Source organism: Alligator mississippiensis, chromosome 15 (genome assembly GCF_030867095.1).
Source record: "Alligator mississippiensis isolate rAllMis1 chromosome 15, rAllMis1, whole genome shotgun sequence".
Classification (NCBI taxonomy): domain Eukaryota; kingdom Metazoa; phylum Chordata; order Crocodylia; family Alligatoridae; genus Alligator; species Alligator mississippiensis.
In genome coordinates this window covers 19970872-19996136 of record NC_081838.1, presented here as the reverse complement: position 1 = coordinate 19996136, position 25265 = coordinate 19970872, and the positions used below count along the sequence as shown (strand labels likewise).

The 25265-nt window shown below is 64.4% G+C and overlaps 2 protein-coding genes across 4 annotated transcripts in view; one reads left to right on the top strand and one right to left on the bottom strand.

The window, feature by feature from the left end:
- ZNF687 (zinc finger protein 687) overlaps positions 1 to 9497 on the top strand; it is a 32086-nt gene extending 22589 nt beyond the window's left edge. For all 3 annotated transcript variants that reach the window (XM_019478967.2, XM_019478968.2, XM_019478969.2), the window contains exons 3-9: positions 1635 to 1813; positions 2445 to 2621; positions 3108 to 3270; positions 4512 to 4814; positions 5206 to 5318; positions 5612 to 5753; positions 6559 to 9497. In XM_019478967.2, coding sequence (XP_019334512.1) covers positions 1635 to 1813; positions 2445 to 2621; positions 3108 to 3270; positions 4512 to 4814; positions 5206 to 5318; positions 5612 to 5753; positions 6559 to 7032 — 1551 coding nt within the window. In that variant the 3' untranslated portion in view covers positions 7033 to 9497. The remainder of the gene's footprint in view (positions 1 to 1634; positions 1814 to 2444; positions 2622 to 3107; positions 3271 to 4511; positions 4815 to 5205; positions 5319 to 5611; positions 5754 to 6558) is intronic.
- LOC102576693 (unconventional myosin-Ie) lies at positions 9230 to 24782 on the bottom strand. Its single transcript, XM_019478971.2, has 28 exons — positions 24733 to 24782; positions 22386 to 22523; positions 21793 to 21882; positions 21297 to 21391; positions 21063 to 21150; positions 20519 to 20608; positions 20004 to 20135; positions 19742 to 19876; positions 19486 to 19618; positions 19092 to 19288; positions 18645 to 18725; positions 18414 to 18500; positions 18124 to 18210; positions 17381 to 17548; positions 17137 to 17222; positions 16897 to 16978; positions 16349 to 16455; positions 16107 to 16205; positions 15512 to 15656; positions 15241 to 15355; positions 14767 to 14936; positions 14480 to 14625; positions 13506 to 13652; positions 12706 to 12863; positions 12472 to 12549; positions 12147 to 12330; positions 11842 to 12011; positions 9230 to 11538 (listed from the first exon to the last, which is right to left on the bottom strand). Exons 1-28 carry the CDS (start codon positions 24733 to 24735, stop codon positions 11462 to 11464), a joined length of 3288 nt encoding a protein of 1095 aa, XP_019334516.1. The 5' UTR covers positions 24736 to 24782; the 3' UTR covers positions 9230 to 11461.
- Positions 24783 to 25265: the final 483 nt, after the last annotated feature.

Sequence of the window (25265 nt, the reverse complement as noted above, 5' to 3'; positions counted from 1 at the left end):
CTGAGCTGTGTTGGCATCCACTTGAGGTTCGAGTAGCAGGTGTCTTTGCTCCTCATCATGCCTAAGCTGGGGCTGAGGGTGGCTTGTGGACCCAGAGGTAGGGCTGGCTCAGAGGCCTGGCCATCTTCCAAGGAATGTGTCCCTCCTACAGTGTGTTCCTCCAAGGAATGTGTCCTTCCCAGATGCATCAGGGGAGTACTTAGGATAAAGGAGGGGTGAGATGGATACAGAGACCTGAGCTGCCTCCCAGCTCGCTCCAGGCTCCAGTTCAGTGCACACAGGCTGGGTCCCACATCTCTTTTTTTTTTTTTCCCTACCCCTTTTTTCAGTCTGTAGTTTTGGTCCTTCTGCAGCTCCTGGCCTGGGTCCTTCAGCTCCACACATCCACCTCTTAGGCCTCAGCTTCTCTTCCCTGCGCAGTTTTTCCTCCCTGCTCCTGTTCAAGGGATTTGGGAGCTGGTTTTGAGGACAGGTGCTCTCCAGCCTTATGAGGCAGCAACTCCAGCTCACCTCGAAGTACTTCATCACCTGTTACCTGGGGCCACATCCATGACGGGGTTGGGCATCTCCTGGTGGGGACTTTCAAGCCAGGTTTGGCTCCTAGTGCAGCCAGTGGGTGTGATTTCTTTTGTCAGTTCCCTGCAGGTGCCCACACCTTTACCTCTGACCCCAAGATTGATACAACCCTGATGGGCAGTGATATCTCCCCTGTGAGCTCTGCCACAGGGACTGGCTTGGCCAGAGGCTCAGTTCCTTTCTCTCCTGGCCCGCCCACTGCAGATGGGCTTCTCAGCCCCATTCCTCTTCTGAGGCTTTCCTCTGTGTGCAGCTGCAGCTGTCAAAAAGGCAGCAACATGTTGGGGAGGATTAAGAAGGGAGTTGGGAATAAAACTGACAGTAGTATAACGTATCCTTTATAAACCCATGGGGCACCCACACCTTGAATCCTGTGCCCAGTTCTGGTCCTCGCGCCCCAAGAAGGATGTAGAAGAACCAGAGAAGGGCAGCAAGGATGATGAGTTTTGCAGAGGGGCTTTCCTAGGAGGAGAGAGGCTCTGGTCATTTTAGAAGAGAGATGCTTGAGAGAGGTTTACAAATGGAGAAGCGAAAGTCATAGGGATTTAGTGTCGACTCTCCCCATGCAAGAGCTGGAGGTCACAATATGAAGCTGGTAGGTCATAGATTTAAAACAAACACCAGGCAGTTCTCTCTTACCCTGGGTGGGATTCAAGCATGAGACTCGTTCCCACCAGAGATGGGGAAAGCTGAGAGTTTAACCGGATTCACAAAGGGACTGGACTTGGCATTGGAGGAAAGGGGCACCAGTAGCTATTGAGCTGAATTGGAGCGTTGTGGACTTCAAATGCTGGGGGCTGTAAGGGAGAGAGGCAGCATGGAACAAACCCAGGTCAGACCCAGTCACTCTCCCTTTCAGCACCTCCTTAGTGCCCCCGAGTGACACTGGAAACTGGGCAGGATGGCCCTAGGGTCTGACCCACTCAGTGGCCATTCTTATGTTAACAGCTGTCCAAGGTGGTGGGAAAGGGCCTGTGCCCAGCATTTGTCCCTCATGGAGTCTGGAGGGGCCTTGGGGGCTCTGGCTGATGGCCCTGTGCCTGTCCTTGACCCTGCAGGTGTGCCCGACGTGCCCCATGATCATGCCCAACCGCTGCAGCTTCAGCGCCCACCAGCGGATGCACAAGAACCGGCCACCGCACGTGTGCCCGGAGTGCGGTGGGAACTTCCTGCTGGCCAACTTCGAGGCGCACCTCAAAGAAGCCTGCCTGCACTTCTCCAGGAGGGTGGGCTACAGGTAGGTCACGCTATGCTTGGGTGGGATCTGGGGTATCCAGCTCCCCTCATCTTCCTGGCACAGGTGCAGCGAGGCCCCAGGTCCCTGCGAGATGTGTCCACAAGGAGGGCCAGGAAGAAGGCATTTTCCTTTTCCCCCGACCCTGCTGGGAACACCTTCCCTCACCCCAGCCCCTTACCTTGGAGCTGCCATGGCTTGCAGCTCTGCATGAAACCCCACCGCACCCCCCTCCTGTATGAGGAGCTAGGCCCATGGGGCCCTCCAGCATCTGCAGGCAGTGAGCTGGGTTTGCCACATGCTCTCCAGGTCCCTGCCCCAGGGTATAAAGGCCTCTGGATCAGGAGTAGCAGGGCTATTGAGGCTCTCCACGGCCCTGCAGGCTGGCACATGCTGTTGCTGTTCCTCATGCCCAGCCCATGGTCTGATGCCCTTAGCAAGGAGGCAGTGGATCAGTTGAACAGGCAGTTGGGGGATTTGGGGGGAAATGAGCAACCTGTGGGGAGCTGGTTTGTATTCCCTGCCCAGAGCTGCAGCAGAGGACCTCAGATTTCCATGTGGCACCTTGGGCATGCAGGGCCTGCTGTGGGCAGGGGAGCCCAGCGGCATGACTCTCACCCTCCTCTCGCCACAGGTGCCCCAGCTGTGCCGTGGTGTTCGGTGGCGTGAACTCCATCAAGTCCCACATCCAGACCTCGCACTGCGAAGTCTTCCACAAGTGCCCCATCTGCCCCATGGCGTTCAAGTCCGCCCCCAGCGCCCACGCCCATGTCTACACCCAGCACCCGGGCTTCAGCAATCAACAGTCGAAGTGAGTAGCTGTGGTTTCTGAGCCAGACCCTGCCAGTCTGGGGACAAGGGGCATTCGGGTGCTCCAGAGGGCACGGGGAATCGCCCCTTGGGTGTTGGGTCAGTCGCATGGGACCTGGCACATCAGGGGATGCCAGGTGCTGTTCTCTGGCCAGCAGGGAGTGGCCCTGAATCTAGAGGCTGCAGCATCCCCCTGGAGCCCAAGACTCTTGGGTCCTCGCTTCCTGCTAGCCCACCTCGCGCTGCTGGCTGCGTTTGGACCCTTCACAAGGGGGGCATTCAGTGGGACTAGGGGACAGGCAGGGCATGGTGGGCAGCACAGCCTGGCATCATCCCTTATGCTGTGTGGTGGGGGGGCAGTCTACACAGCCCTCGGCATGTGGGGAGGGCTACACACGCGTCCCCGTGGGGCGAGAACCTGGCCTGGGATGGGGAACTCCCGGCACTAGTTACGAACCATCTCTCACGCTCTCCACTTCCTCTCTAGGATGATTTACAAATGCGCCATGTGTGACACAGTCTTTACCCACAAGCCCCTGCTGTCCTCCCACTTTGATCAGCACCTGCTCAACCAGCGGGTCAGCGTGTTCAAGTGCCCCGACTGCCCACTGCTCTTTGCCCAGAAGCGCACCATGCTGGAGCATCTCAAGGTGAGATGGATGCCGATCACAGGCCCAGGAGGTCTCAGCTGCCCCCAAGAGGCCTCTCCCTCCCTCAGATTTTGGGCAGGTTGCTCCCCTGTCTGTGCCTCAGTTTCCCCACCTGTTAGGGACGTGCGGTGAATGACAGCAAGATGCTGGTGGCCAAGCAACACAGCAGAGAGGGGAAGAGAAATAGGCAGGGAGCAGAAAGCAAAGCAGCAGCTCAGGCAGTGGAAGGGGATCGCAGTGGCACTGGAGGAGGATACAGGGCTAATTTGTGGCACTCCTGCCAAAAAGGTTGCGCCCCCCCCCCCCCCCCCCCCTTACCCTCTGCCTTGGGGGAGGCGAGCATGTCTGCCCCTTGCTGGTCACAAGAGGTATTGCAAGGTGGGGAGATGGGCTGGGTGGTAGTCGTCCATAACAACAGTGGTTTTATTTGATAGATAGATCAAATAAAACTGTTGTTGTTTTATTAGTGTGTGTGATAGAGTGGGACACAAATCTAAAATTAAAATAAAAAACACACCACAGAAAGGCTCAGTGCAGCTTACAATAAACCATCAACAGCAGCAGTAAATTCCCCCAGAACTAGAGAACTCCAGAGCAAGCCCCCTGTTCCCACTTCCCTGCCTGTTGCCGTTAACAGCAAAGCCCCTGGCAAAAGTTCAGGTCTCAGCGCATCTGCACCTGCCCTGGGATCTGAGCACCAACAAGCCCTTGGTGTGTCTGTACCCTCTCTGGGATCTGAGTGCCCCACCTCTAAGAGATGATGGGCTCCTGACCCAGAAACATGTAGGGTCAGGACCAGCTGGGGTTACGCTTTCAGCAGTCACTTGCTGCTCCCTTGTTGTGCGTACAGCGCTTAGCGCATTAGAGCCTGATTTATAATCAGAGAAAATGAGGGGTGGAAGGGAACTTGGGAGGTCACATTTAGTCCAACCCCCTGCTCAAAGCAGGGCCATCCTCGGCAAGATCATCCCAGCCAAGGCTTCTTCAAGCCAGGTCTTCAAAACCACCAAGGATGGAGACTCTACTACCTCTTTGGTAGCCTGTCCCAGTGTAGTGTGGGCCCATCTGCCCTCTCATGGGAAAGGGCATCTGAGGCTTCAGGCTATAGCTGGGTCAGGCAGGCTCTTCCAAGGGTCTCTCTCCCCTCCCTTGCACCATCATCCCAGTATGTGTGGTCGGACCCGTTCCCCCTGCCTCTGGAGCTCCAGGCAGGCTGACGCCTATGTCCCTTTGCTCCCCAGAACACTCACCAGCTGCAGAAGGCCAAGGAAGATGTGGCCCGGAAGCCGGCTGCCCTGCTAACGCCAAAGCAAGAGCCCGTTGAGGCCCCAGTCTCCAAACTGTCAGAGTCATCGTCATCATCCTCAGAAGACGATGAGCCCCCCAGCTCCCCCGAGCTGCGCAAGACCAAGCGCAGCCGTTTTCAGCGCAAGACGGACACTGCCAGCAAGTCCAAGGGCAGCGGCTGGACCTGTGGCGTCTGCCACTCCTGGTTCCCCGAGAGGGATGAGTACGTGTCCCACATGAAGAAGGATCACGGGAAGGTGAGGAGGAGGCAGGGCTGGCACACGGAGGGGAGGGCAGTGTTCCTAGGAGCTGGCAGGATACTTGGATTCTGCTCCTGACCAAAGGATGGGATGGTCTGGGTCCTGAGAGTCCCGGTTTCCTGGGTTCTGTCTGACGGCTTCATCTTGGAGAGCAGCAGTTTCCGTGCCTCAGTTTCCCTGCCTGACTGGATGCTCTGGAGCCACCCCCCAGGCAGGGGCAGGGAGATGGTGGCTCGGTCCAGCTATCCCAGACCACTATTAGAGGGCAGGACAGGTTGGGGGGAAGGTGATTCCCCGTTGCTACAGAGCCGGAGAGGGTCCCACCAGCTGCCGTGGCAACTGCCCTGTGGACTGCAGCCCAGTAACCAGCATCTCTCGCCCCTTGCAGTCAGTGAAGAAGTTCCCGTGCCGCCTTTGCGAGCGCTCCTTCTGCTCCGCCCCCAGCCTCCGGAGACACGTGCGCGTGAACCACGAGGGCATCAAGCGCGTCTACCCCTGCCGGTACCGCACCCCTGGGCCAAAGGAGAGCCGGGCCAGCACCAGCTCTGTGGCGGGCAGGGGGCAGAGTGGGAGTACAGGGTGCAGGAACCATAGGCGTTGTGTGTGGTGGGGGAGGGACTGGCTTGCAGGACTCCTGGGTCCTCTTCTCAGCTCGTGGGCCATGCTGGGAAGCAGGACACAGAGCCTGGTCCTGACTCTGCCTGCCAGGAATGATTGGCCTGCAGCAGGCCCAGGGCAGGGGGCTGAGATGTGATGGACAGGGCACCTCACTTCCCTTCTTCCTGGCCCCCCAGATACTGTACAGAGGGCAAGCGCACCTTCAGCAGTCGCCTCATCCTGGAGAAGCACATCCAGGTGCGGCATGGTATCAAAGTGACCGATCAGACCCGGAGCCAGGAGGTTGTCATCGCCCGCGTGGGCACCGGTGGCACCCAGGTAGGGGCTGCGACTGTGCCTGGGGTGGGAGGGGAGCTACAACAGACCTGTACTGCTCCTGCAGCCACCGCGGGGGCAGAGCTCCCCAATCATGGTACGGCAAGACTGGCATATGTGGCCAGGCCCCACGGACCCCATCTGCTTTGGCAGGATACCCTTCAGCCAGGCCAGGAGGGGTTGAAGCAGGGCTGACAAACAGGGCCCAGTACTCTCCCACCAGTAGCCAGGGGAGCTGGGGGTGGGGCTAGAGGCAGGGCCTGTCACAGAATTGGGGGCCCCTGGATGCAAATGGACACGACCGGCACTGGCTGGGGGCTGAGCAAGGGCTGTACAGACAGGCCTCACTCAGCCCCCCACACCAACCCCCTGCTGCTGCTGGCCCCATGGATCCGACCTAGGAGGAGCCCCTGAAATCCGGGTCCAGCCCAAAGCAAATGTGATACCCCTGCTTTAAAATGACCCTGTGTACTGTGGCTTGTCACCATTCCTCATCAGCACAGCCCCAGCACAGTGCTGGCTTGGCCTAGCCCCTACGTCCCCGGTCCCCAGCCAGCTCTGCTGGGGCCTAGCACAGTCCAGCAGGGCTTTGGGGACCCTGTGTGTGCAGTGACCAGAGGGCCTAGGGCATCTGGCCAGGGCCACCGAGCCACCACAGAGTCCAGAGCACATTGGGGCTCTCGGCTTCTCATCGCGCCTAGTGTTGGTGGCCCAGCACCTTCCAGTCCCCACCACCCTGCTGGGGAAGAGCTCACGGTGCTCCCACCCCACTAGACATTAACACCCCCACCCCACTCCTTCCCCACAGGGGCCTGGCAGGAAACGGAAGCTGTCATCAGACGACGGGGACTCGTGTAGCGAGGAGCCTGACAGCACCACGCCACCATCCAAGACTCCCAAGGGTGAGCGCCGGGCCCCCTTCCGGTGCCGCAAGTGCGGCTACCTGGCCAGCAGCGCAGCCGACTTCCAGGAGCACATCCCCCAGCACCGGACAGACGAGAGCTCTCACCAGTGCCGGGAGTGCGGGCTGTGCTTCACCTCGCAGGTCTCCCTCAACCGCCACCGCTTCATCACCCACAAGAAGAAGAAGGGGGCGGCCGAAGCGGAGGTCCCCAGCCCTCGCAGCCCTGGGGAAGGGGGCACGGCCCACACACCTGACGGCAAGCTGGCCTGCAAGGTCTGTGGCAAGGGCTTCGACAGCCAGCTCAACCTGAAGACACACTTCCGCACACACGGCATGGCCTTCATCAGGGCCCGCCAGAACACCAGCCCCGAGAACTAGGGGGCCAGGCGCCCCGGGGGCTGCTTCCTGCCTGCCCCCGGCACAAGCTGTGAAGAGAAGAGGGATCCTTATTTATGAGTCTCGTCCGATGCTGGCCAGGGCATCCCAGAGCCCCCAGGCTTTGAGGGGCAGCGGCTGGGCAGGGTGGGGGGCCCTGGATTGTCCAGTAGGGCTGCACCCATGCATGACAGGGACCTACTGTGCAGAGGGGACGCCAGGCAGCAATGGAGCCAGCCATGCCCAGCACCAGCCCAAAGGCTGCTGGCGTGCTCCAGCTCTTTGGGAGCCGGTCGTGTTCGGACTGGGCCAGAGCAGCCAAGGCCTCAGCAGTGGCTGGAGGTAGCTGTACTGCGCTCCCGCTCCAGCATGGGAAGAACATTGCTGGGGTCCTGGAATGGCACCCAGCCGGGGTCTCGCAGCCCGTGCACAGCTCTGATCCCTTCGCCCCGATCCTCTCCGTCACACTGGCTCCCAGTGAGCTGACGTCGGCCTGCCTGGGGCTGCGCAGCGGGCTCTCCTGTGGGCTGCCCGAGCTGGCTCACCTGTGAGACTAGACCCTCTGGTGAGAGGCAGGGCAGGGAGAGGGGCAGCCGTGGGGCCAGGTCGGTGCGTGCGGAGCAAGCTGGGCTCTGGCTTCGGCCTCACCTGCCCAGAGAGCCTCCCACGTTGTCTGAGGGGTGACGCGACCCCCCTGTGATCCCTTTCTTTCCCCCTCTGTAACTTCATCCCCCTCCAAAGAGCAGGCTCCCAGCAGGCCCCACAGCACCAGACACGGAGGCACGCTTGGTCGCAGGGTTTGTCGACCTCCACATTCTTCCCCTGATGCACACATACATTCCCCCACGTTCTCGTACACGCCTCCCTGCCTCTCCTGGGAAGGTCCAGGCTTCCCTCCTGAACTGCAGGTGTGCAATGGGATCAGCTGTCCCTTTTCCTTCTCCCCTGTCCTCGCAGCCTGGCCCTGGGGCAAGTGGGCAGGACGCAGTGCTGCTTCTCCACCCCAGCAAAGGGGGAGACTGGGGGCCAAGAGCTCCGATCTTGAATCTGGGGGTGCTACGAGAGCCTGGACCCAGCATGCATCTGACCCCATCTGTGTGCCCCGGCCGCAGGAAGAAAACCCACTGTCGTGAATTATGTTGACCCTGGTGCTTAGAGTGAGCTAAGCATCCTCATTCCACCCCCCGCCCCTGGGGCCCCGATCAGGGCAGCTGTCCCGGGGGCACCAACACACTTGAATCATGGTTGCGGGCACCACGATGCCTGCAGAGCGCTCGCTGCAGTGAGCTGGCACCCGCCCCTCACCCACCTCCCAGTCCGAGCCCCCCCCCACGATCACGTACAGGGTTCAGGAGCATCTGTACTGCCCTGACGGGCACGTGAAGCCAGGCAGGACAGGGATGGCGCGGGTCCCTTGATCATGTTTGGGGAAACTTTTCTATCAGTTTAGTTTGGGGGGTTGTTTTTTCATTTGTTTTTGGTCTGTTTTGTTTTTTGTTTTTTAAATCTTTTGGCTTCTGTGTTCCGGTTCGGGTGTTCGTGCGAGTGATTATGACTTCGGTAACTGAACGTGGGGCTCTTCTCTTAAATTTTCTTGTGAACAACTCCTAACTCGCTGTAAAGATCTGTAACATACACTAAGAAAAGAAAAAATTACTGGTGTGATTTTTTTTTTTGTTTGTTCGTTTGCTTTTTAATATACTTTTTTCCCCTTTTAGAAGAACAATTTTTTTTCTTCTTCTTTTTTTTTCCTCCTCTCCCGTGTTTTCTCCCACCCCCCTGCCGGAGGCCACGTGGAACAAACAGCACTGGCTTTTACTTTTGCTCATCTCCCTTAATTCCCAGCAAACCGGGTTTTGAGTGAACGTTTGCACCGTAGCATCCGAGGCTTTAAATAAATCTCCCCCTGCCACCTCTCACTGTAACGGGAACCTGACGCTTTCGTCCCGCTCGCCTTCCCCATCAGTAAGGACTGTCCCATTTTAGTTACACTACCAGGACTCTAACCCAGCTGAAATGCAAGGTAACTACATGTCTGATTTCCACCTCCCTCCGTAATTGTTGTCTCCCATCCTTACCCCCATATATTTTTTTTTTTAATGTATTAGCTTGGGGCTGTGAATGTGTAAATGATGTGTAATAATATAGAAGAACCTAAAGTTTCTACCAGTTTTAGGAGAAAGGAGAAGAAAAAGGCAACTCAAAACCAACGGCTTTGTAATCGGATTTTGTCCCAGACCCTCTCCAAGCACTTCAGTGCCTTTAGAACGACTTGTGTTTTAAAAGAATTTAAAAAAGAACAAAAAAAAAAAGAGTGGGGAATCTGTATACTTGTTTTTAGAGGGTGGGATGCGGGCGGGAGGGTTGTGAACTGATTATGCTACATTAAAAGTATGGGCACTGCAACAGGCTCTCAGGTATTCCTTATTCTTGTAGTAATAATGCGATTAAAACTTCTAGTGGTTTCACTCCCGCTGTGCGTTGTGTTGCTTCCTCGGCCCCTTGCTTCCCGGTGCCAGCCAGGTTTGCACCCTTGCTGTGGGTGGCGCTGGAGCCGGCGGGCACGAGGCTGGTAGCGAGACCCGGGACGGGGGGTTGTGGTCCACTCCAGGTAACCTTTTATACTGCTTCTGCCATCCTGCACTGGTCATGGAGGCCTGGCAGGCCTGAGGGGGCTAGGGGCTAGGAGCCAGGGGCAGGCATGGCCCTTGCCCTGATGGTACCTGAGTGGGGGTTCAGCACTGGACCCCAGTGGTTCCTGGTTTAAGGGTCTTGCCCCTTGGGTCTGACCTGCATTGGGGTTGGGAAGGAAGTTTCCCCCATGCTCAGATTTTGAGGGTTGCCTCATTCTAGATCCAGGGCACGGCCTCTGCCTGGGATGTCTTCAGCACGTACGGTAGCTGCTGGGCTTCCCCTGCTGTCCTGGGGCAGGTTTGGGGGTGATGTCTGGTGTGTCGGGGCTGACGGTGGTTTCACATAGGGTTTAAGTGATGGGTGGGTCTGGGCTGGTTTGGGCAGGGGCTTGCACTAGATGTGACCCCTGCAGCTCCTTTGCAGCCCCACTGCACTGTGGATTGAAGGATGGCCCCAGTTTAGCAGGAAGCCAAGAACTGGTGGATGCATCACATTTTGGGGGCTGGGGTGAGCATGTGGCTGCATAACCAAGGCTCATTTTGGTCCTGGTCCCTTTGAGCCTCTCCTCGCCTCTCCCTAAGCCACAGTCATGTGCTGGGTGGGAGATGTGGGCTGCAGTGGAGGCACCCCGGGAGCCTGGCCCAGCTACTTCAGAGGGGCAGTCGGGGGTGGGGGGCACTGGGAGCTGGCCCATCAGGGAGGATTTACCCAGTGCCACAACTGCAGGGAGGCCCCTGCTTGGCAGGGAAACCCTCAGGACCTGAGCTCGTGGAAGGGGAAAGTGGTGAAGGCCCACGCTGCTGACGAGCAGGCTGGCAGGGCTGGATCCCAAGCAGCTCCATGTCCAGCTGCACCTGAGGCTGCAGCATCCGCCAGCCCCCGACCTGCTTCCCCTGCATGCATGGGGGCAGGTGCTGGCCCCTCGCTGCTGTTCCAACACCCCCCATGCTGGGGGGTGCCCCTGCCTTGCCCTGGCTCCTTGTGGGAGGCGAACCCTACCCAGCATCGCATCCACCCCTGAGGCTCATCCAGGACCCCTGACCAGAACAGGGTTGGTCCCACCCCTGCTGCCCCTATGGAGCCGGGGAGACAGCGGCAACCCGGGGTGCTGCAGTAAGGCCTGATCCTGCTTGGACATGGGGAGCACGTGGGGTCCCTTCCAGCCCAGAGCCCCTGTGATTGCTGCCGGCCCAGCCTTTGAACCACCCCCAGAGGCAAGACTGATGCCCCCACCTTGGACTGGAGCATGAACCCGCTCCCGGCAGCTGTACAACCCTGGACCTGGGCTGGGTGCACGTGCGCGTGGGTGGGAGCGCGGGGCCTGCAGGTCCAGACTAGACAAGCACGTGGCTGATTCAGACAGAGCTGATCCTGCCTGCAGCAGGGGCTGGGCTGGGCTGGATGGGATCCCCCCCCCGGGCCCTGCCAGCGCAGCATCTCTGTGCTCCCCACAGCCTTTCTAAACCGCGTGGGGCCAGGCTCGGGTCCATGCTCACAGCCCCTGGATGCAGGGCTGGACCCAAGGACAAACCTTGTGGCCGCCGGCAATGCGGCAGGGGGACAGGGGTGCTCAGCAGCTGTGTGGTCTCATGCCCACGCCGCCGGCGGCTTCCTGAGCAGGGAGGGGCCCGCGGTGCCTGGGCACGTCCAGCTCCCCGTTGCTGCCTGCCCAGGAACGTGCTCACCGCACCCGGCGCCGAGAGAGGAAGAGGCAGGGGGGGCTGGTCCTGCCCAAGTCCCTGGGGGTGGGAGGCTGCGTGGGGACCCAGGGCCGTGTCCACGCCCGCAGCCCCGTCCATCAGAGCTTCTCCACGTAGTTCCCTGGGAACAGGCCCTCCTTGCCACGGAGGCGGCCATGCCACCAGCCTGACGGGTCTGCGGGGCAAAGCTGTCAGGGCGGAGGTGCCCTACTCTGCCCCTGCTGCCCTCCCTGCCTTGCCTGGGGAGGCCCTTGCTGGGTACAGAGCCCAGGCATCCAGCGCCCGCACAACACCCCCCCACTTCTCCCAGCTTGGACTAGAAACCAGGTGTCCCCCCCTTCTTTAACCACTAGGCACCCTTTCCCCATCCCCATCTCCCTCTCCCATTGCTGGCAAGAGCCCAGGCATCCTGCGTGAACCGCTAGCCCCCTGCCCCACGCCCACCCCAGGGCTGGGACCCAGGGGTCTGGGCACTCACCCTCGCGGACAATCTCGATGAGGTCGTCGGTGTTGAAGCTGAGCTCATCAGTGTCCTGGGCATCGTAGGCGTACAGCGCCCGGCACCGCGGCAGGCGCGGCTGCAGATGGGGCTTAGCGCGCCCGCCGCCCGGGACAGGCTTGGTGTCCTGCGAAAGCCTCCGCTGCAGCCTGCGGGGCGAGGCGACCGAATCAGGCTGGGGGGCGAGCGCCATGGGCCAGATCCAGGGCCCCCGAGACGTGGGGGGCCTGGGCTTGGGAGGGCAATGCAGGTGGCATCGGGGCAGTACCCCCCCCTGCCCTTACCCGGCCACACCCTGGTCAGGCACATCCATGAAGTGCAGGTCCAGCTGGGCAGGGCAGGCCCGGGCGCGGGGGCCAGCTCCTTGGCGTGGTAGCGCTGGCTGCTCCATGCTGCTCTGGCGGGCCAGCGACAGGCGCTGCCGGGGGGTCCCCAGGGGTCCGGGTCCCCCCAGCGGCCACTCCCTGCCTGCAGAGAGGAGGGGAGTCAGGGGTGAGGGAACCAGGGGGAAAGAACCGAGGTGCCCGCCCTTAGCCCTTGCAGACCTGAGACCCTCCAGACAAGGCCCAGCCCCCCCACCCCCTCCACTGCAGTGGGTGCAGCTGGTACCTGCCGCCAGGCGGTAGCTGGTGCTGGGGTCACCGAGGCCTGGGAAGCAGCTTGACCGCGGGTCCTTGCGGGTGGGCCCTGCCGTGGGCACGGGGGGGGGTCAGAGCAGCCTCCACCCTCCATCCCCGCCAGCCGGCCTGGGGGAGACTCAGCAGCCTTGTGCACCCTCCGGGCTGGGCAGAAGGTGGCCAGTGCCCAGCCCTCCCTCTGCAGCCCTCGCCCCCCTGCACTCACGGGAGTTTCGGGGCAGCCCGGGCCCAATGCTGACCGTCAGCACCTTGCCCGCGGCTCGCAGCAGCGCCCGCTCGCCCTGGCCCAGCTGGAAGTGGATGTGGCGGGAGCCGGCCATGCCCCAGGGCCCCCAGCCGTCCTTCTTCACCTTGAACTCCAGCCTGCGGGGACAGCAGGAGCATGTGGGGGCAGCCGGACGCCCCCCACCCCAGCGTGTGGCTCCATGGGGGGCCCAGACCCCAGGGGTGGGGCGGGGGCCAGGGCAGAGCCATGAAGGCACATACAGCACCGAGCGCAGAGCACATGGGAGGAGTTGGGGGAGCCAGATGCTGCCACCCCCACATCCCAGCTCCCCTCCAAGATCTGGGACGAGAACCCAGGCATCCTGGCTCCCAGCCCACTTTACCTATGACCCCTCCCCGCCATCCCCTTGCCAGGCTGAAAAGGACCCAGGTGTCCTGGACCCTGCCCCCACTACCTACCACAGCATCCAGCCACTTCTGCAGCTGGAGGTGGGATTAAAAGAGCCCAGGAGTCTGGGATCCCACCCTCACCCTCTACCCAAGACCCCATCCAGCCTGAAGCTGAGGGTTAAACGAACCCAGGTGTCCTGGCTCCAACCCTCTCCTGCCACCCATTTCACTAGGACCTCCGCCGGCCCCTCCCTGGGCTGGGGCAGAGAACCCAGGAGCCCACCCCCAGGCTCGGGTCGCGCAGCACCCGGGGTCCAGCCACACAAAGACCCTCTCCAACCCTTCCCAAAGCTGGGAGGGGACCCTGGTGTCCTGCCCCCCCCGACTCACTGGTTGCTGAAGTTGAGGGGCAGAGGCCGGGCAGCCCGCTCCTCGCAGCGCCGGCTCAGCAGGCTCAGCAGCTCTGTCTTGAGCACGGTCTCCAGCAGGCTGTCGTACTGCGCCGTGTGCACCACCACGAAGTCGTCCTGCAGGGAGCTGCAGGGCAGGGACAGCCTCAGCCGGGGCTGGGGGTCCAGCCAGCGCTTGGAGCTGCACGGCCGCAGCCTGGACAGATGGGCACGGAGGGCGCTGGGCATGCCCAGCCTGCGGAAAAGGTGCTGAGGAGAGGCCCTGAGTGCCGGGGCCCATGGGTTTGGGGGTTTCTAAGTCTGTTGGCTGCAGCCCACGCTGGGGATGGGGACCGGGCTGTGCCAGTGCTCCTGCGGGCACCAAGCCCGGCAGTTCCTGGCTAGCGGGTCTTGCCCCCGTGCTCAGAGTCAGACCAACGCTGCATTGGGGTCAGGAAGGAATTTTTTCCCTTGCTCAGACTGGTCCAGACTGGGGGGTTTTGCCTTTCTCTGTAGCAGGGGCATGGCCCTGGCCTGGGATCTCTTGAGCATCTGTTAACAACCTTTGCAGCAGCAGGACGTTGGCTGCCGCGGTCCCCCGGCTTTCCCTGGGGCAAGTCCGGGTGTGATGTCTTATGTCAGGGCTGACAGTAGTTTTGCTACGAGAACATTTGATTAATTTGCCTGGGAAGGTTTGGACAGGCCTGATCCTGCCTCAGACAGGGGCTGGACTAGACGGGACCCCTGGAGCTCCCTTCCAGCCCCACAGCTCTGGGATGCTATGAACCAACCCTGCCAAACAGACAGACCTGGGGGCTGGGGGGTCCCTCTCGCACCGGCCTCCCCCAACCCAGCTCCAGCACCAGGTGGAGATACCCCCGGGGGTGTCGTGCCAGTGCCTCACCAGCAACGGTCAAGGCAAGGGGTGGATCAGGCTGCCCCACAACCCCTGCCCCACTGGTCCCCCCCTTGCACCTGAGCGACACAGCCTGGACATGCTCGAGCTCGATGCGGCGCTTGAGCACCTCACGGACAGCGCCCTTGTCGGGGCCCTGCCGCACCCGCTCCCGCCCGATCAGGTAGAGGCACCGCGGAGTCAGCACCAGGTCCCGCTTCACCGCCTGCGGGCATGGGGCACGCACGTGAGCGGAGCCAGGGGAGAGTCGGGGAGAACAGGGGCAAGAGCAGGGCAAGGGTGAGGGGCAGGGGCAGGACGAGAGGGGAGGGCAGGCCTGCGGGGGCCGAGGGGCCGTGGTCGGTACCTTGAAGCGCCGGTCGTACTTGGTGACGGTGGCAGCAAAGTCGACGCGCTCGCGCCGGCCCAAGAAGCGCCGCAGCTCGGGGCAGGCATCCAGGCCCAAGTAGTCGCCGGCGAAGGCACGGTTGAGGCTGTGGCGCCGGCGCTCCTTGCGGTGCAGCACCAGGTTGGAGGCTGCGGGCAGGGGGATTGTGAATCCCCCTGACCCCGCTATGGCAGGGGGGACGAGAGTAGCCTCTGCGGGGCTGGGGCCCGGGTGCAAGTCCCCCCAGGAGCAGGAGTAGGTGCAGGGGACTCTCCTGCTGTCTCTGTGCCTCAGTTTCCCAGTGGGAACATGGGCAGGAGGAGCTCCCCCAGGCCCGTACAGCACCTGGCGCCAGGGCAGGGGCAGATCCTGGCAGGGGCAGGGGCGGCTGCGTCATTCCAGGTCCGTACAGCCAAGCCCCAGGCACTGCTGGGGGAGGGGGGGAGGACCCACCTTCCTCGCGCAGGCGGACATGGGTGCGGGCGGCCGCGTGCCGGCGCCAGGCTCGCTGGATGATGCGGGCGAAGCCATCGTAGTGCCGCTCCCGCATCTCCTCCAGCAGGAACAGCTGGGGGGGTACCCGGTGAGGGGCTGCGGCTCTGCTCACGGCCCCTTCCCTTGGCTCCAGGGACTGGCACCCTCCCCCAGCCAGGTGCTGGATCCCTTCCCACCCCCAGGCACAGGTCCCAGCTTCCCACCCCGCACCCAGCGCCCTCCGACTCACTGACTCAGGGGCCTTGATGAAGACCTTGCTGCAGCCCAGCTCGAACTGCCCAGGGTCCACATTCACGGCCTGCAGCAGGTGCAGCACTCCCTGGCGCTCCTCGCCCCGCCATGCTGGCCATGTCTCAGGGGTCAGGATCGCGTACCTGGGGGGCGAAGGACCGAGGGGTGTCTCCCAGCAGGCACCTGCCCTGCCTCCCCGTCCCAAGCCCCACGGGGGCAGTGCCAGCCTGGTCAGGGTCTGTGCAGCACCACGGGACCCAGGAACCCCCCACCACCGAGAGGAGGCCAAACGCCAGGACAGAGTCCCTGACCCCGGACCCCAACAAGGTGCTGAGAAGGGCAACCGCAATGCTCAGAGGCCTGGAGCCGTTGCCAGACACCTCTGGGCCCATTGCTCCAAGTCCAGGCTCCTGCCAGGTGGGGCCAGCCCGGCACGCCCACACAGGGTGGGGATCCCTCGCCTGGCAGTGCCCAGATGGGGCACGGGTCCCTTGCCAGGCAGCCCTTGGGCCTCGGATCTGGCTCCACCGCTTGCTGGGAGATCCCAGGGATGGAGCCGTGGGGCACCACACCCCCGCCCCCCGCACTCCCACCTCTGCAGGAACTTGTGGAAGGGTCTCCGGTAGGCGTAGCCGGCGCGGCGCACGCGGATGTTCTCCCGCAGGCCCAGGTACTCGACCTGGTGCTTCACCCTGCAGATGGGTGGGGGGCAGTGAGCACAGCGCCAGGCACCCTCAGCCCACGACAGGGGTGCACAGGGCTCCGGGTGCCCGTGACGAGGCCTGGAGCCCAGGGCCAGATGGGGTGGGGGACACAGGCATGGGGCCAGCCCCACCTGCTCTCCTCCCAGTCGCGGGGCCGCTTGGTCTCGTTGGGCTTGATGCAGCGGATGTAGTGGGGCGTGCAGCACATCAGCCGGGTCACCAGGTCATTGGCCTGTCTCTGCAAGGCACCGGCGCTGCTCAGCTCCCCCTGGCACACCCCTGGGTGCATCCCTGCGGTGGGGTCCCCCTCCCCACAGCCCCCTCCCACCAAACACAAGCATCTCTAATAAGCAGGAACAGCAACATGCAGCTGGTGCTGGGGGGGGAAGCGCAGCGCAGCTGGACACAGCAAAGCAACGGGAGCAGAGAGGAGGCCGCCTGCAGTTGCAGGATGACTGGGGGGCACCAAGTAAGACCCAGCAGAGATTTGGGAGGGTTGAGGGGGGTCAGCTCCAGATCAGGCTTGGGCTCTGGGCAGGCTCCCAACAGGCCTGGGGAGGAAGGCGGAGAGGGGCAGGGTGTTTGCTGCTAGCCCATCACCCCCTCGCAGCCCCCCAGGCTGGAGGAGACCAGCTGGAGGCCAAGCAGAGACCCCTGCATGGTCTCTGCCCCCGGGTACCTTGATCTTGCTGCCAGCCGTGGTGGGTCGGCCCTTCTTCTCCGTGTGGACGTTCTCGGGGAACAGGTCTCGGATGAAGGGGCTGCAGGGAGGAGATGAGGGACAGGCCTTGGCACGGGCTGAGTTTGCTGGGCCTCAGCACGGCTCCCCAGGTGTCCAGGCTCCCTGCCCCTCCCGGCTCGACCCCTCCGCCCCAGAGCTGGGGGCACAACCCCGGCGTCCGGCCCCCCGGGCACTCACAGCTCGCTGCTCTGCATCAGCTCGATGAGGTCACTGAACAGCACATCCCGGTTGCGCTCGCAGAAGCCCTCCACGTCGTAGGAGACCTGGGGGGTACGGGGGGCGGGGGGGCTGCGGTGACACGGGGGTCTCAATTGACCCCTCCCCCCCACCCCACGGGCACAGGGGCAGGGCGGGTGCACGGCCCCCTGGCTCAGCACCCCCAACCCCTCTGACCCCCCAATTCTCCCCCCGCCCGGCCCACCTGGCCGGCGTAGTGATGCACGACGAAGCCGCGGCTCCAAGGGTTGAAGTGGGGGTGGGTGCCCAGCGCGGCCTGCAGCTTCTGCAGCAGGCTCTGGTCGGCGCCCGCGCCCTGGGCGTGCAGCGTGGCGCACACGTCGTCCAGGACGCTCAGCACCCCTGGCGGGTTCTGGGGGGGAAACAGTGCCCGGTGCCCTGCTGCAGCCATGTCGGGCCAGCCGGGGTGCTGTGCCCCTGCCCCGGGCTGGGGGGCACCAAAGGGGCAGGGGGGGCCGCATCTAGGCCCCTATCTCCCCCTCCAGTCCAGAACAGGTGCCACCCATACCCACAGGAGCCCCCTGCACCCTCGAGGTGGGGCTTGGAGAGGTCCCACCCCCAACATTTTAGGGGCAGGGCTTGGGGAGACCCACCTCCAGGCACAGCAGGACCCCCAGCCCAGTGGAGGCGGGGCTTGGAGAGGCTGCACCCCGTAACACGGCCCCCCAGCATTGTGGGGGTGGGGCTTGGAAGGGCCCAACCCCCTTGATACACCCAGGACCCCCACACCATGGGGGCGGGGCTTGGAGATGCTCCGCCCCCCATGACATGCCCAAGACCCCTGGCATTGTGGGGATGGGACTTGGAGACCCCCCCCCATACACCCAACCCCCACCCCCAGCCTGGTGTGGGTGGGGCTGCCCCATGTAGGAGGACCCCCAGGGTTGCAGGGGCGGGGCTTGCAGGGGCCCCGCCCCCATCACTCACCACTTTGCTCTCGATGAGGTCGCAGACGATCTTGTTGTTGAAGTAGTCAATGGGGCTCCAGCGGACGCCCTCCTGCACGTACTCCTCCTGTGGGGGGCGCTGTGAGCGAGCGGCGGGGGCTGGGGCAGGAGGACGGGGGGTTTCCCCCTCCCCTGCCCCCACCCCGCGCCACGCGAGAGCTCTGCGGCGGGACACCGGGCTCCTGTCCCTCCACCATTTATGCAGCCACTACCCCATGCCTCAGTTTGGCCACCTGTGAAGTGGCCCCGCTCGCCCCCTCCCAGCCCCACCTGCTCCGCCTTCAGCGTCAGCTCGATGAAAATCTGCTGCAGTTTCTCGTTGACGAAGTTGATGCAGAACTGCTCGAAGCCGTTCTTCTGCGGCGGGACGGACGCGCCGACACGCACGGACCCGCAGGCCGACAGACAGACCCGTCAGGCCCCCCGGGTTCGGATGAGGCGTGGGGGGAAGTACCATACATGGGTCTCAAAGGGGCCGAAGACCCCCCAGCCCGGCCTCACCTGGAAGATCTCAAAGCCGTAGATGTCGAGCACGCCCAGGCTGTGCTCCTCCCGCGCCTTCTGCATGGCCCTGTTCACGGCCTGGGGACGGAGGCACCAAGTCTGGGGGGGTACAGGCCGGGCTGCACGTGCCGGGGGCTGGAGCCCCTGATCTGGGGCTGGGGCTGGGTGGGGGGATCCCATGGATGATGCCCCAGGGGGAGCAGGGAGCTGGGCACAAGGCTGTAGCGGGGGTCTCGGGGTCCCTCCAGGGGCCAGGAGCAGGTTGGGGGGATCTAAGGGCTTCCCCCCCGGGCTGGGCATGTGGTGGAGGGGGGGTCTGGAGGCCGCATAGGATATAGCATGTGATGAGGGTGCGAGGTGCCCCCATGAGGCTGGGCATGCAGTGGGGGGGTCCAAGGTGCCCCCCAGGGGCGCAGGGCGGGCAGGGGGGAGCATGGGACTCACGTCAATGAGGTAGTCGAAGAGGCGGGCGTGCAGCGCCTTGGCCAGGGCGTCACGGCTGAAGCTGGCCTGCTGCGCGTTGAGGGTCACAGCGATGACCTCGCAGCGGCCCCCCCACCGGCCATCCAGCTTGCGGCTCGTCAGCTTCTCCTGCAGCCGGCTCTGCTCCACGCCCAGCAGGTAGGCAGGGAAGGCCAGGACTGGGGGGCAGAGGGGGACGGGGTGGGGGCAAGGCACAGCTCCCTGCCTCGGTTTCCCCCTGACCCCCCCATTCCAGCAGCCGGCTTCCCAATGGGGCCCAGCCAGCATGCTCAGGGGATGTGCCCCCACCCCGGCCCACGGGACCCTCCTCCCCTGAGGGAGAGGATGGAGGGAGGAGGATGGGGGAGCCCCTCACAGTCCTCGCTCTCCACGGCAGCGTAGTTGTTGGCATCCTGGAAGCCGACGTTGCCCAGGTGCAGGATCCCGGCCACGATCTGCAGCACCAGCGCCTGCTCCTCCCCGCTCAGGCCCACCACGTCCATGGCCGTCTGCGGGGGCAGAGTGTGGGGGGCTCATGATGTAGCCAAGGGAAGAAGTGGGGGTCCCCAGCTGTGCCGGGGGCAGCGTGGGCACGGGGCAGGGGCAAGCTGATCTCCCAGGAGGAGCTGTACCAGGGTCTCATTGAAGTCCTGCCGGTCGTCCACGTCGTCAGCAGTGTAGGCGGCCGCCTGGTTGAGGTAGTAGTAGTAGTCGGGCGTGGTGATGCCCAGGTTCTCCCGCTGCTCTGGGGAGGCGCCCGCCAGCAGCTGGGGACAGGGACACAGATGGGGGGAGTCACGTGCCAGCAGGGGACAGGTCCCCCCAGCCGTGCTCCTCCGCCATGCCCTAGACCCCCAGATGTGCCCCAGCTGTGCACAGATCCCCCAGCCCCACCTGGTAGTAGATGTGGAAGTTCCTCTCTCCCGGGTTCTGGCTCACGACCCGCGACTTCTCCAGCAGGAAGTTGGAGATGCGGCCGCCGTCGGGCTCCCCGCCCTGGCTGAACTGGATCTCAAAGTATTTGCCCTGGGGAGGGGGGCTGTGAGCCGGGACCCCACAGAGACCCAGCAGTGCTGCAGGAAGGTGCTCAGACAGCAACACCCTGCGCAGCAAAGGGCTAACTCGAGCCCTCCCCCCTCAGCCATCAGACAAGCCAAGACGCCTGGGGTCTGTCCCCAGGGCAGCAGGGAGCTGGGGGCAGTGAGGACTCCTGGGCTCCATCCAGGGGGGTCCAGTGGCTACAGGCTGCTCCCTGCTCCACCACTGATGGCAGTGCCTCAGTTTCCCCATAAGATGCAGGCAAGCCCGATGGGTGTGGGGCAGGGAGGCTGGACTCGCAAAGCCCCTGGAAGCAATGTGTGGGGGCTGGCGTGGCGGGGGGCAGGGGGTGCCGGGCAGGGGGCACTCACAAAGCGACTGGAGTTGTTGTTGCGCACGGTCTTGGCATTCCCGAAGGCCTCCAGCAGCGGGTTGGACTTGAGGATGATGTCCTTGACATGCTGGAGGATGGGGGCACCTGTCAGAGCCCCCCATAGCTCCCCACCAGGATGCCCGGCTCCCCACCCAGCACATGGGGGGCAGCCTGGGGATGGACGCCCTGGGAGAAGATGCCTACATGCCTGTCCCCACAATGCCTTTCAGATCCACACCCCCCCCCCGTGCCCAATCTGTGCCCCATGCCCGCCAGGGAACAAGGCCTGGACCTTACACCTGCCAAAGCACCCACTGCCTGAGCACGGTGAGCCCCCAGAACCTGCTGCCTGGGGACAGGATGGCACCAGGTTGCTACCGAGCCTGGGAAGAGCCGTCATTGCCCTAGGCAGAGTCAGGGCTGGGAGTGGGGCCGTGCCCTGCTCCAACTACATCTCCCATGATGCTCTTGGGTCTCCTGGTGAGGGCTGCAGCACATTGTGGGGGGAGGCTGGGAGCCAGCGCTGGGGGGCCTGGCGGTACCTGCACTTTGGGGCCCCCGCCAGACACCCTGGAGATGTAGCTCATGATGTACTTGGCTGCCACGGTCTTGCCCGCGCCGCTCTCCCCGCTGCAAGGCAGGAGGGCAAGGGTTAACATGACTCCCACTGTGGAGGGCACCAACCCCCCAGGCCCGGGAGGAGGCAACCACCCAGCTCCCTTCCCCCCTGTACTCCCTGCTCACCCTCCCGCAGCCCCAGGTGTGCCCACCAGTACCTGATGATGATGCACTGGTTTTCGCGGTCGATGAGCATGTTGCGGTACGAGCTGTCGGCCAGCGCGTAGACATGCGGCGGGTTCTCGTACGGCGCCTGCATCATGGGGGGCACCCGTCATGCCACGCCCGCGCTCCCACCCTGGACCTGAGCCAGGCCAGGCCCTCGACAGGATGCGTCAAGGGTCCCGGAGCCCTGCCCGTATTGTGGGGGGCGGGGGCTGGGCCCCATATTCCCTGCCTCGGTGGGTCAAGGCTTCACCCCCAGCCCCAGATGCAGGAAGGGGGTCAGTGCCGGTGACATCAGACACAATGCCCCATTCGGGCTGGGCACTACCCACGGTTCCTGCACCCATGAGGACATTCGCGCTCAGCTCGTCTCGCCCGACCTCAGTTGATGGAGTCTGAAGCCCCTGGGCTCGGGCCCCAGAAGAGGGTCCATCGTTTGGGAACAGCACCCCTAGGACAATGCCCCCCCCCGGGCTCCATGGGACTCACCGCGCCCTGGTACATGTCGATCTCACGGTCGGTGAAGTAGGGCAGCTGCCGGAAGGGGTTGATGGAGATCAGCACTGGCCCGATGTAGGTCTGGGGGTGCCAGCTAAGGGCCAGGCAGCAGCCAGAGCCAACAGGGAGGGGGCTGGATCCTCCCCCCCGTTTCCCCATAAACAGTCCCGCTGTATTTAAGCCACTCACTATGGGGCAATAACAGCTCTGGTGCCAGGATAACAACCTCCTGCTGCTGCCAGGGTTCCTCTGCCTCCAGCGGGGGTGGGAAGAGAGCTGGGACAAGCCCAGATGTCCCCCACAAGCTCCCTAGCAGGATCCCAGCAATCTGCGGGGGTCCGTGTCCCCTTGGCTGCTGCTCAGCCACCTCCTAGGCATGGCAGGGAGCGGCCTAGGATACCATGCAAGCCTAGAGGGGGCCAGAGCCAGCCAGGGGCAGCATGGCCTAGTGGGCAGAGCCCCAAGCTGGGATGCAGGCACCCTGGGTTGGGGTCCCAGCTCCATGCTTCAGTTTCCCCCGCTGGCCCAGGGAGAAGGGGAGGGGGGATCCAGAGGCCGGGCAGGCGCTGTGGCCGGGAGGATACAAAGATGTAGCCGTCGAGGAAGCGCCGGCGCAGGTTCTCCACGATGGCGTCCTCAGAGACGCGGCGAAGCAGCACCATGTCGTCCACGCCACTCTGCCGCACCCCCTGCGCCTGCCAGTGGTAGCGCTCCTTGCTGCCCTGCGAGGGGGAGAGCAGCAGGGCGGTCATGGCAGGAGGGTACGGCCGGGGCCTTGCTACGGCCAGGGTGGGGTGAGGTGGCATCAGTGGGATCAGGACCCTGGAAGGTCTCCCCCTCCTTCCCCGCACAGTGCCAGGTGCGGGGCTGACCACAAAGCCTGGCCCTGATGCCACCTGTCCCATGGTGGGAGATGAACACGACTTTGCGGCTGCCACGATGCAGCAGCAGAGGGGCAGCCCCGGCTGGGGGCCAGGGCCCTCCCTGGGCAAGGAGGGTGGACATGGGAGGGGGTGGCCAGGGGGCTCATGGCTGTCGAGGTGTGAGCGATCATGGCCGTGGCCCTTGGGTGATGCAGGAGCCCTTGGTGGGCAGCTGGTCACAGCCCTTGCCTGGGGGGGTTGATCCCAGGGCTCCCTGCCCCCTGCTGTAACCATGGCACGCGCTGCCACTAAGCACAAAGCCCAGGCATCCAGGCCTCCCCCCGCTGTAAGCACTCCCCAACCCACAGCGGGCTGTCCTGGGTTCAGATCCTGCCCAGGGTGCACGGGAACCACCAGCACCGGGGGAGGGGGAGGCATCTCTCCCAGAGCCCCGGCCCTGTCCCCACTGGGGCCGTGGCAGCTCCTGAGCCAAGTGCTACCCACTCCTGCCTGACCCCGGGCACGGCAGGCCTGTGGGGGTGAGGGGTGACCTCTGTGGGACTGTGGCAGGTGGGGATCAGCAGAGACGCTGCGACCACAGGGGAACCGGGATGAGGGCACCGCTGTGGCACAGCTAGAAGTCCAGATGCAGATGTGTGACAGCCAGCGGCATGCCTCAGTTTCCCCTCACTCTCCCTGCCACCCCTGGGGACCAATCCCACCGCGGCCCCACGGCTGCCTCCTGCAGGAGGCATGGAGAGCCGTGTGCCTGCTCGAGGGCAGCCTGGACTGAAACCAACCCAGGCGGCCAGAAACCAAAGCCGATATCGGGGAAGGCAGGGGACAGGGGGAGGCAGTGCTGCCCGATGCCACCCCCCAGCTTGGCTATGGCTGACCCCAGACACCCCCCAGGGTGCCAGGCTGGAGGGGTCGGAGCTGAAGCAAACAGTGCATGTCCCATGCTGGAGACCGGGGGGTCTCAGCTCCCCCAGCCCATGGTTACCCCCCAGCCGCCCGCCAGGAAACCTTAGCTGAGACCAGCTGCAGCAGTTGCCAAGGCACCCGCGCCGGCTGGCACAGACAGTGCCGGGGTCAGTTGCTAGGCGATGTGGCCGTGGGAGGAGGACGGGCGCCAGGAGGGCGCGGGGGTCTCCTGGCAGCATCGCTCCCAGCCACAGCCTCTGGGTGACACAGGACCAGGGCGGCTGGTCGTGGCCCTCACTCAGGAGCTCGCTGCCCTGCTGCTGTAACCACTGCTCGGTGCTGCCACTGCGTAGGGGACCCAGGCATCTGGGCTCCCACCTCCCTGCTGTCACCACTGCAGAGCCCCCTCCTACCACTGATGGCAGAACCCAGGCATCCTGTGTCCCCCCATAACCACTGCCCAGCGCTACCCTGGCGTCCGGCCTGCAGCCCTTTGCATCCGCTCACGGCTTGCGCGGCTCGGGCCTGGCAGCCCTGGAACCACCCCAGGAGTCGCGGCCCCAGCCCACTCCGCACCCAGCCCCGGGAAAGAGCCCTGGAGCCTGGATCCCCCCCGGACCCCCACCTAATCCAGCAGGGCTTCGCCTCCGAGCCCAGGCGTCCGGGGTGACACGTCTGCCCGCCGGGCACAGGCTGCGCCGGGCGCATTCGGGGACACGCCTGCACATGGGATGGGGACGGTGTGCCCAGCCCCTGTCCCCGTGCCCCGTGCGGGCGCCTTGGCTCAGGGCACCACGGAGGGCCTGGATGAGGCTTCGGGCTCCTGGGGTGTCCCCCCGTCCTGCCCCGGCCGGGGCACTTTTCCTCTCCGTGCCTCAGTTGCCCTGTAAGCCGGGGGTGGCTCCGAGCCCCGCCGCCCGCCCCCGGCACGGGGCAGCGCACAAGCTATGCGCGTGCACACGCGTGTACAAGTGCGGGTGTGCCAACGCACGTGGAGACGGGCGAGTTCGCGTGTGCGCACACGTATGTGCACATTCGCGCGTGTGTGCGGCCGGGATGCCGGCCGGGGGGCCCGAGGGACCCGGCAGGCCGAGGGTCCCAGCCCGGCTGCGGGCCCGGGGCAGCTCCCCGAGACGGGACTCACCATGGCGGGCTCCGGCGGCGGCGCGGCGCGGGGCGGGCAGGTGCGGGCAGGTGACCGGGCCGAGGCGGGGCCGAGCCCTTCCCCGCCCCGCGCGGGACGCCCCCCCCCCCCCTCGGGGCTGGCGGGGCCCGAGCAGCGGCCCGGGGCCAGGAGCGCCCCTGCCCGCCTCGGCGGGGCGCCGCGGGGCGGGTGTGCGGAGCTCGCGGCCCGGGCGACGGGGGCGCAGGAGCAGCCGCCAGCCCAGGGCTGGACTCGGCCCGCGCACGGCTGGGGCCGCCGAACGAGCCGTACGGGAGCTCGGGTGGCCCCGCTCCCCCCGGCGCCGGGCACCCCGGGGCGCTGCTCCCAGCACTGCGAGCTCCCGGCGGGAGGCCCCGGCCCCGGCCCCGCTGCGCCGCCCCTGGCCGGATCCCTGGGGCTCCCGGCCCCCACGTCCCGGACACGCCGAGGGGGCTGCGGGCAGCTGCGTTGCCGCCGGCAGGGGTGGACGGCAGTAGGGACCGCGGCCCTGGCCCTCCAGCCACGTGGGGCTG

Bases quoted from the DNA above. Each gene is read 5' to 3' on its own strand.
- LOC102576693 (XM_019478971.2), bottom strand. The intron at 21,392-21,792 runs GTGAGTCCCATG...CCCATGATGCAG, and splicing joins TCGACATGTACCAGGGCGCG to GCGCCGTACGAGAACCCGCC. The intron at 18,726-19,091 runs GTGAGTCCCATG...CTCCGTCCCCAG, and splicing joins TCTTCGACTACCTCATTGAC to GCCGTGAACAGGGCCATGCA.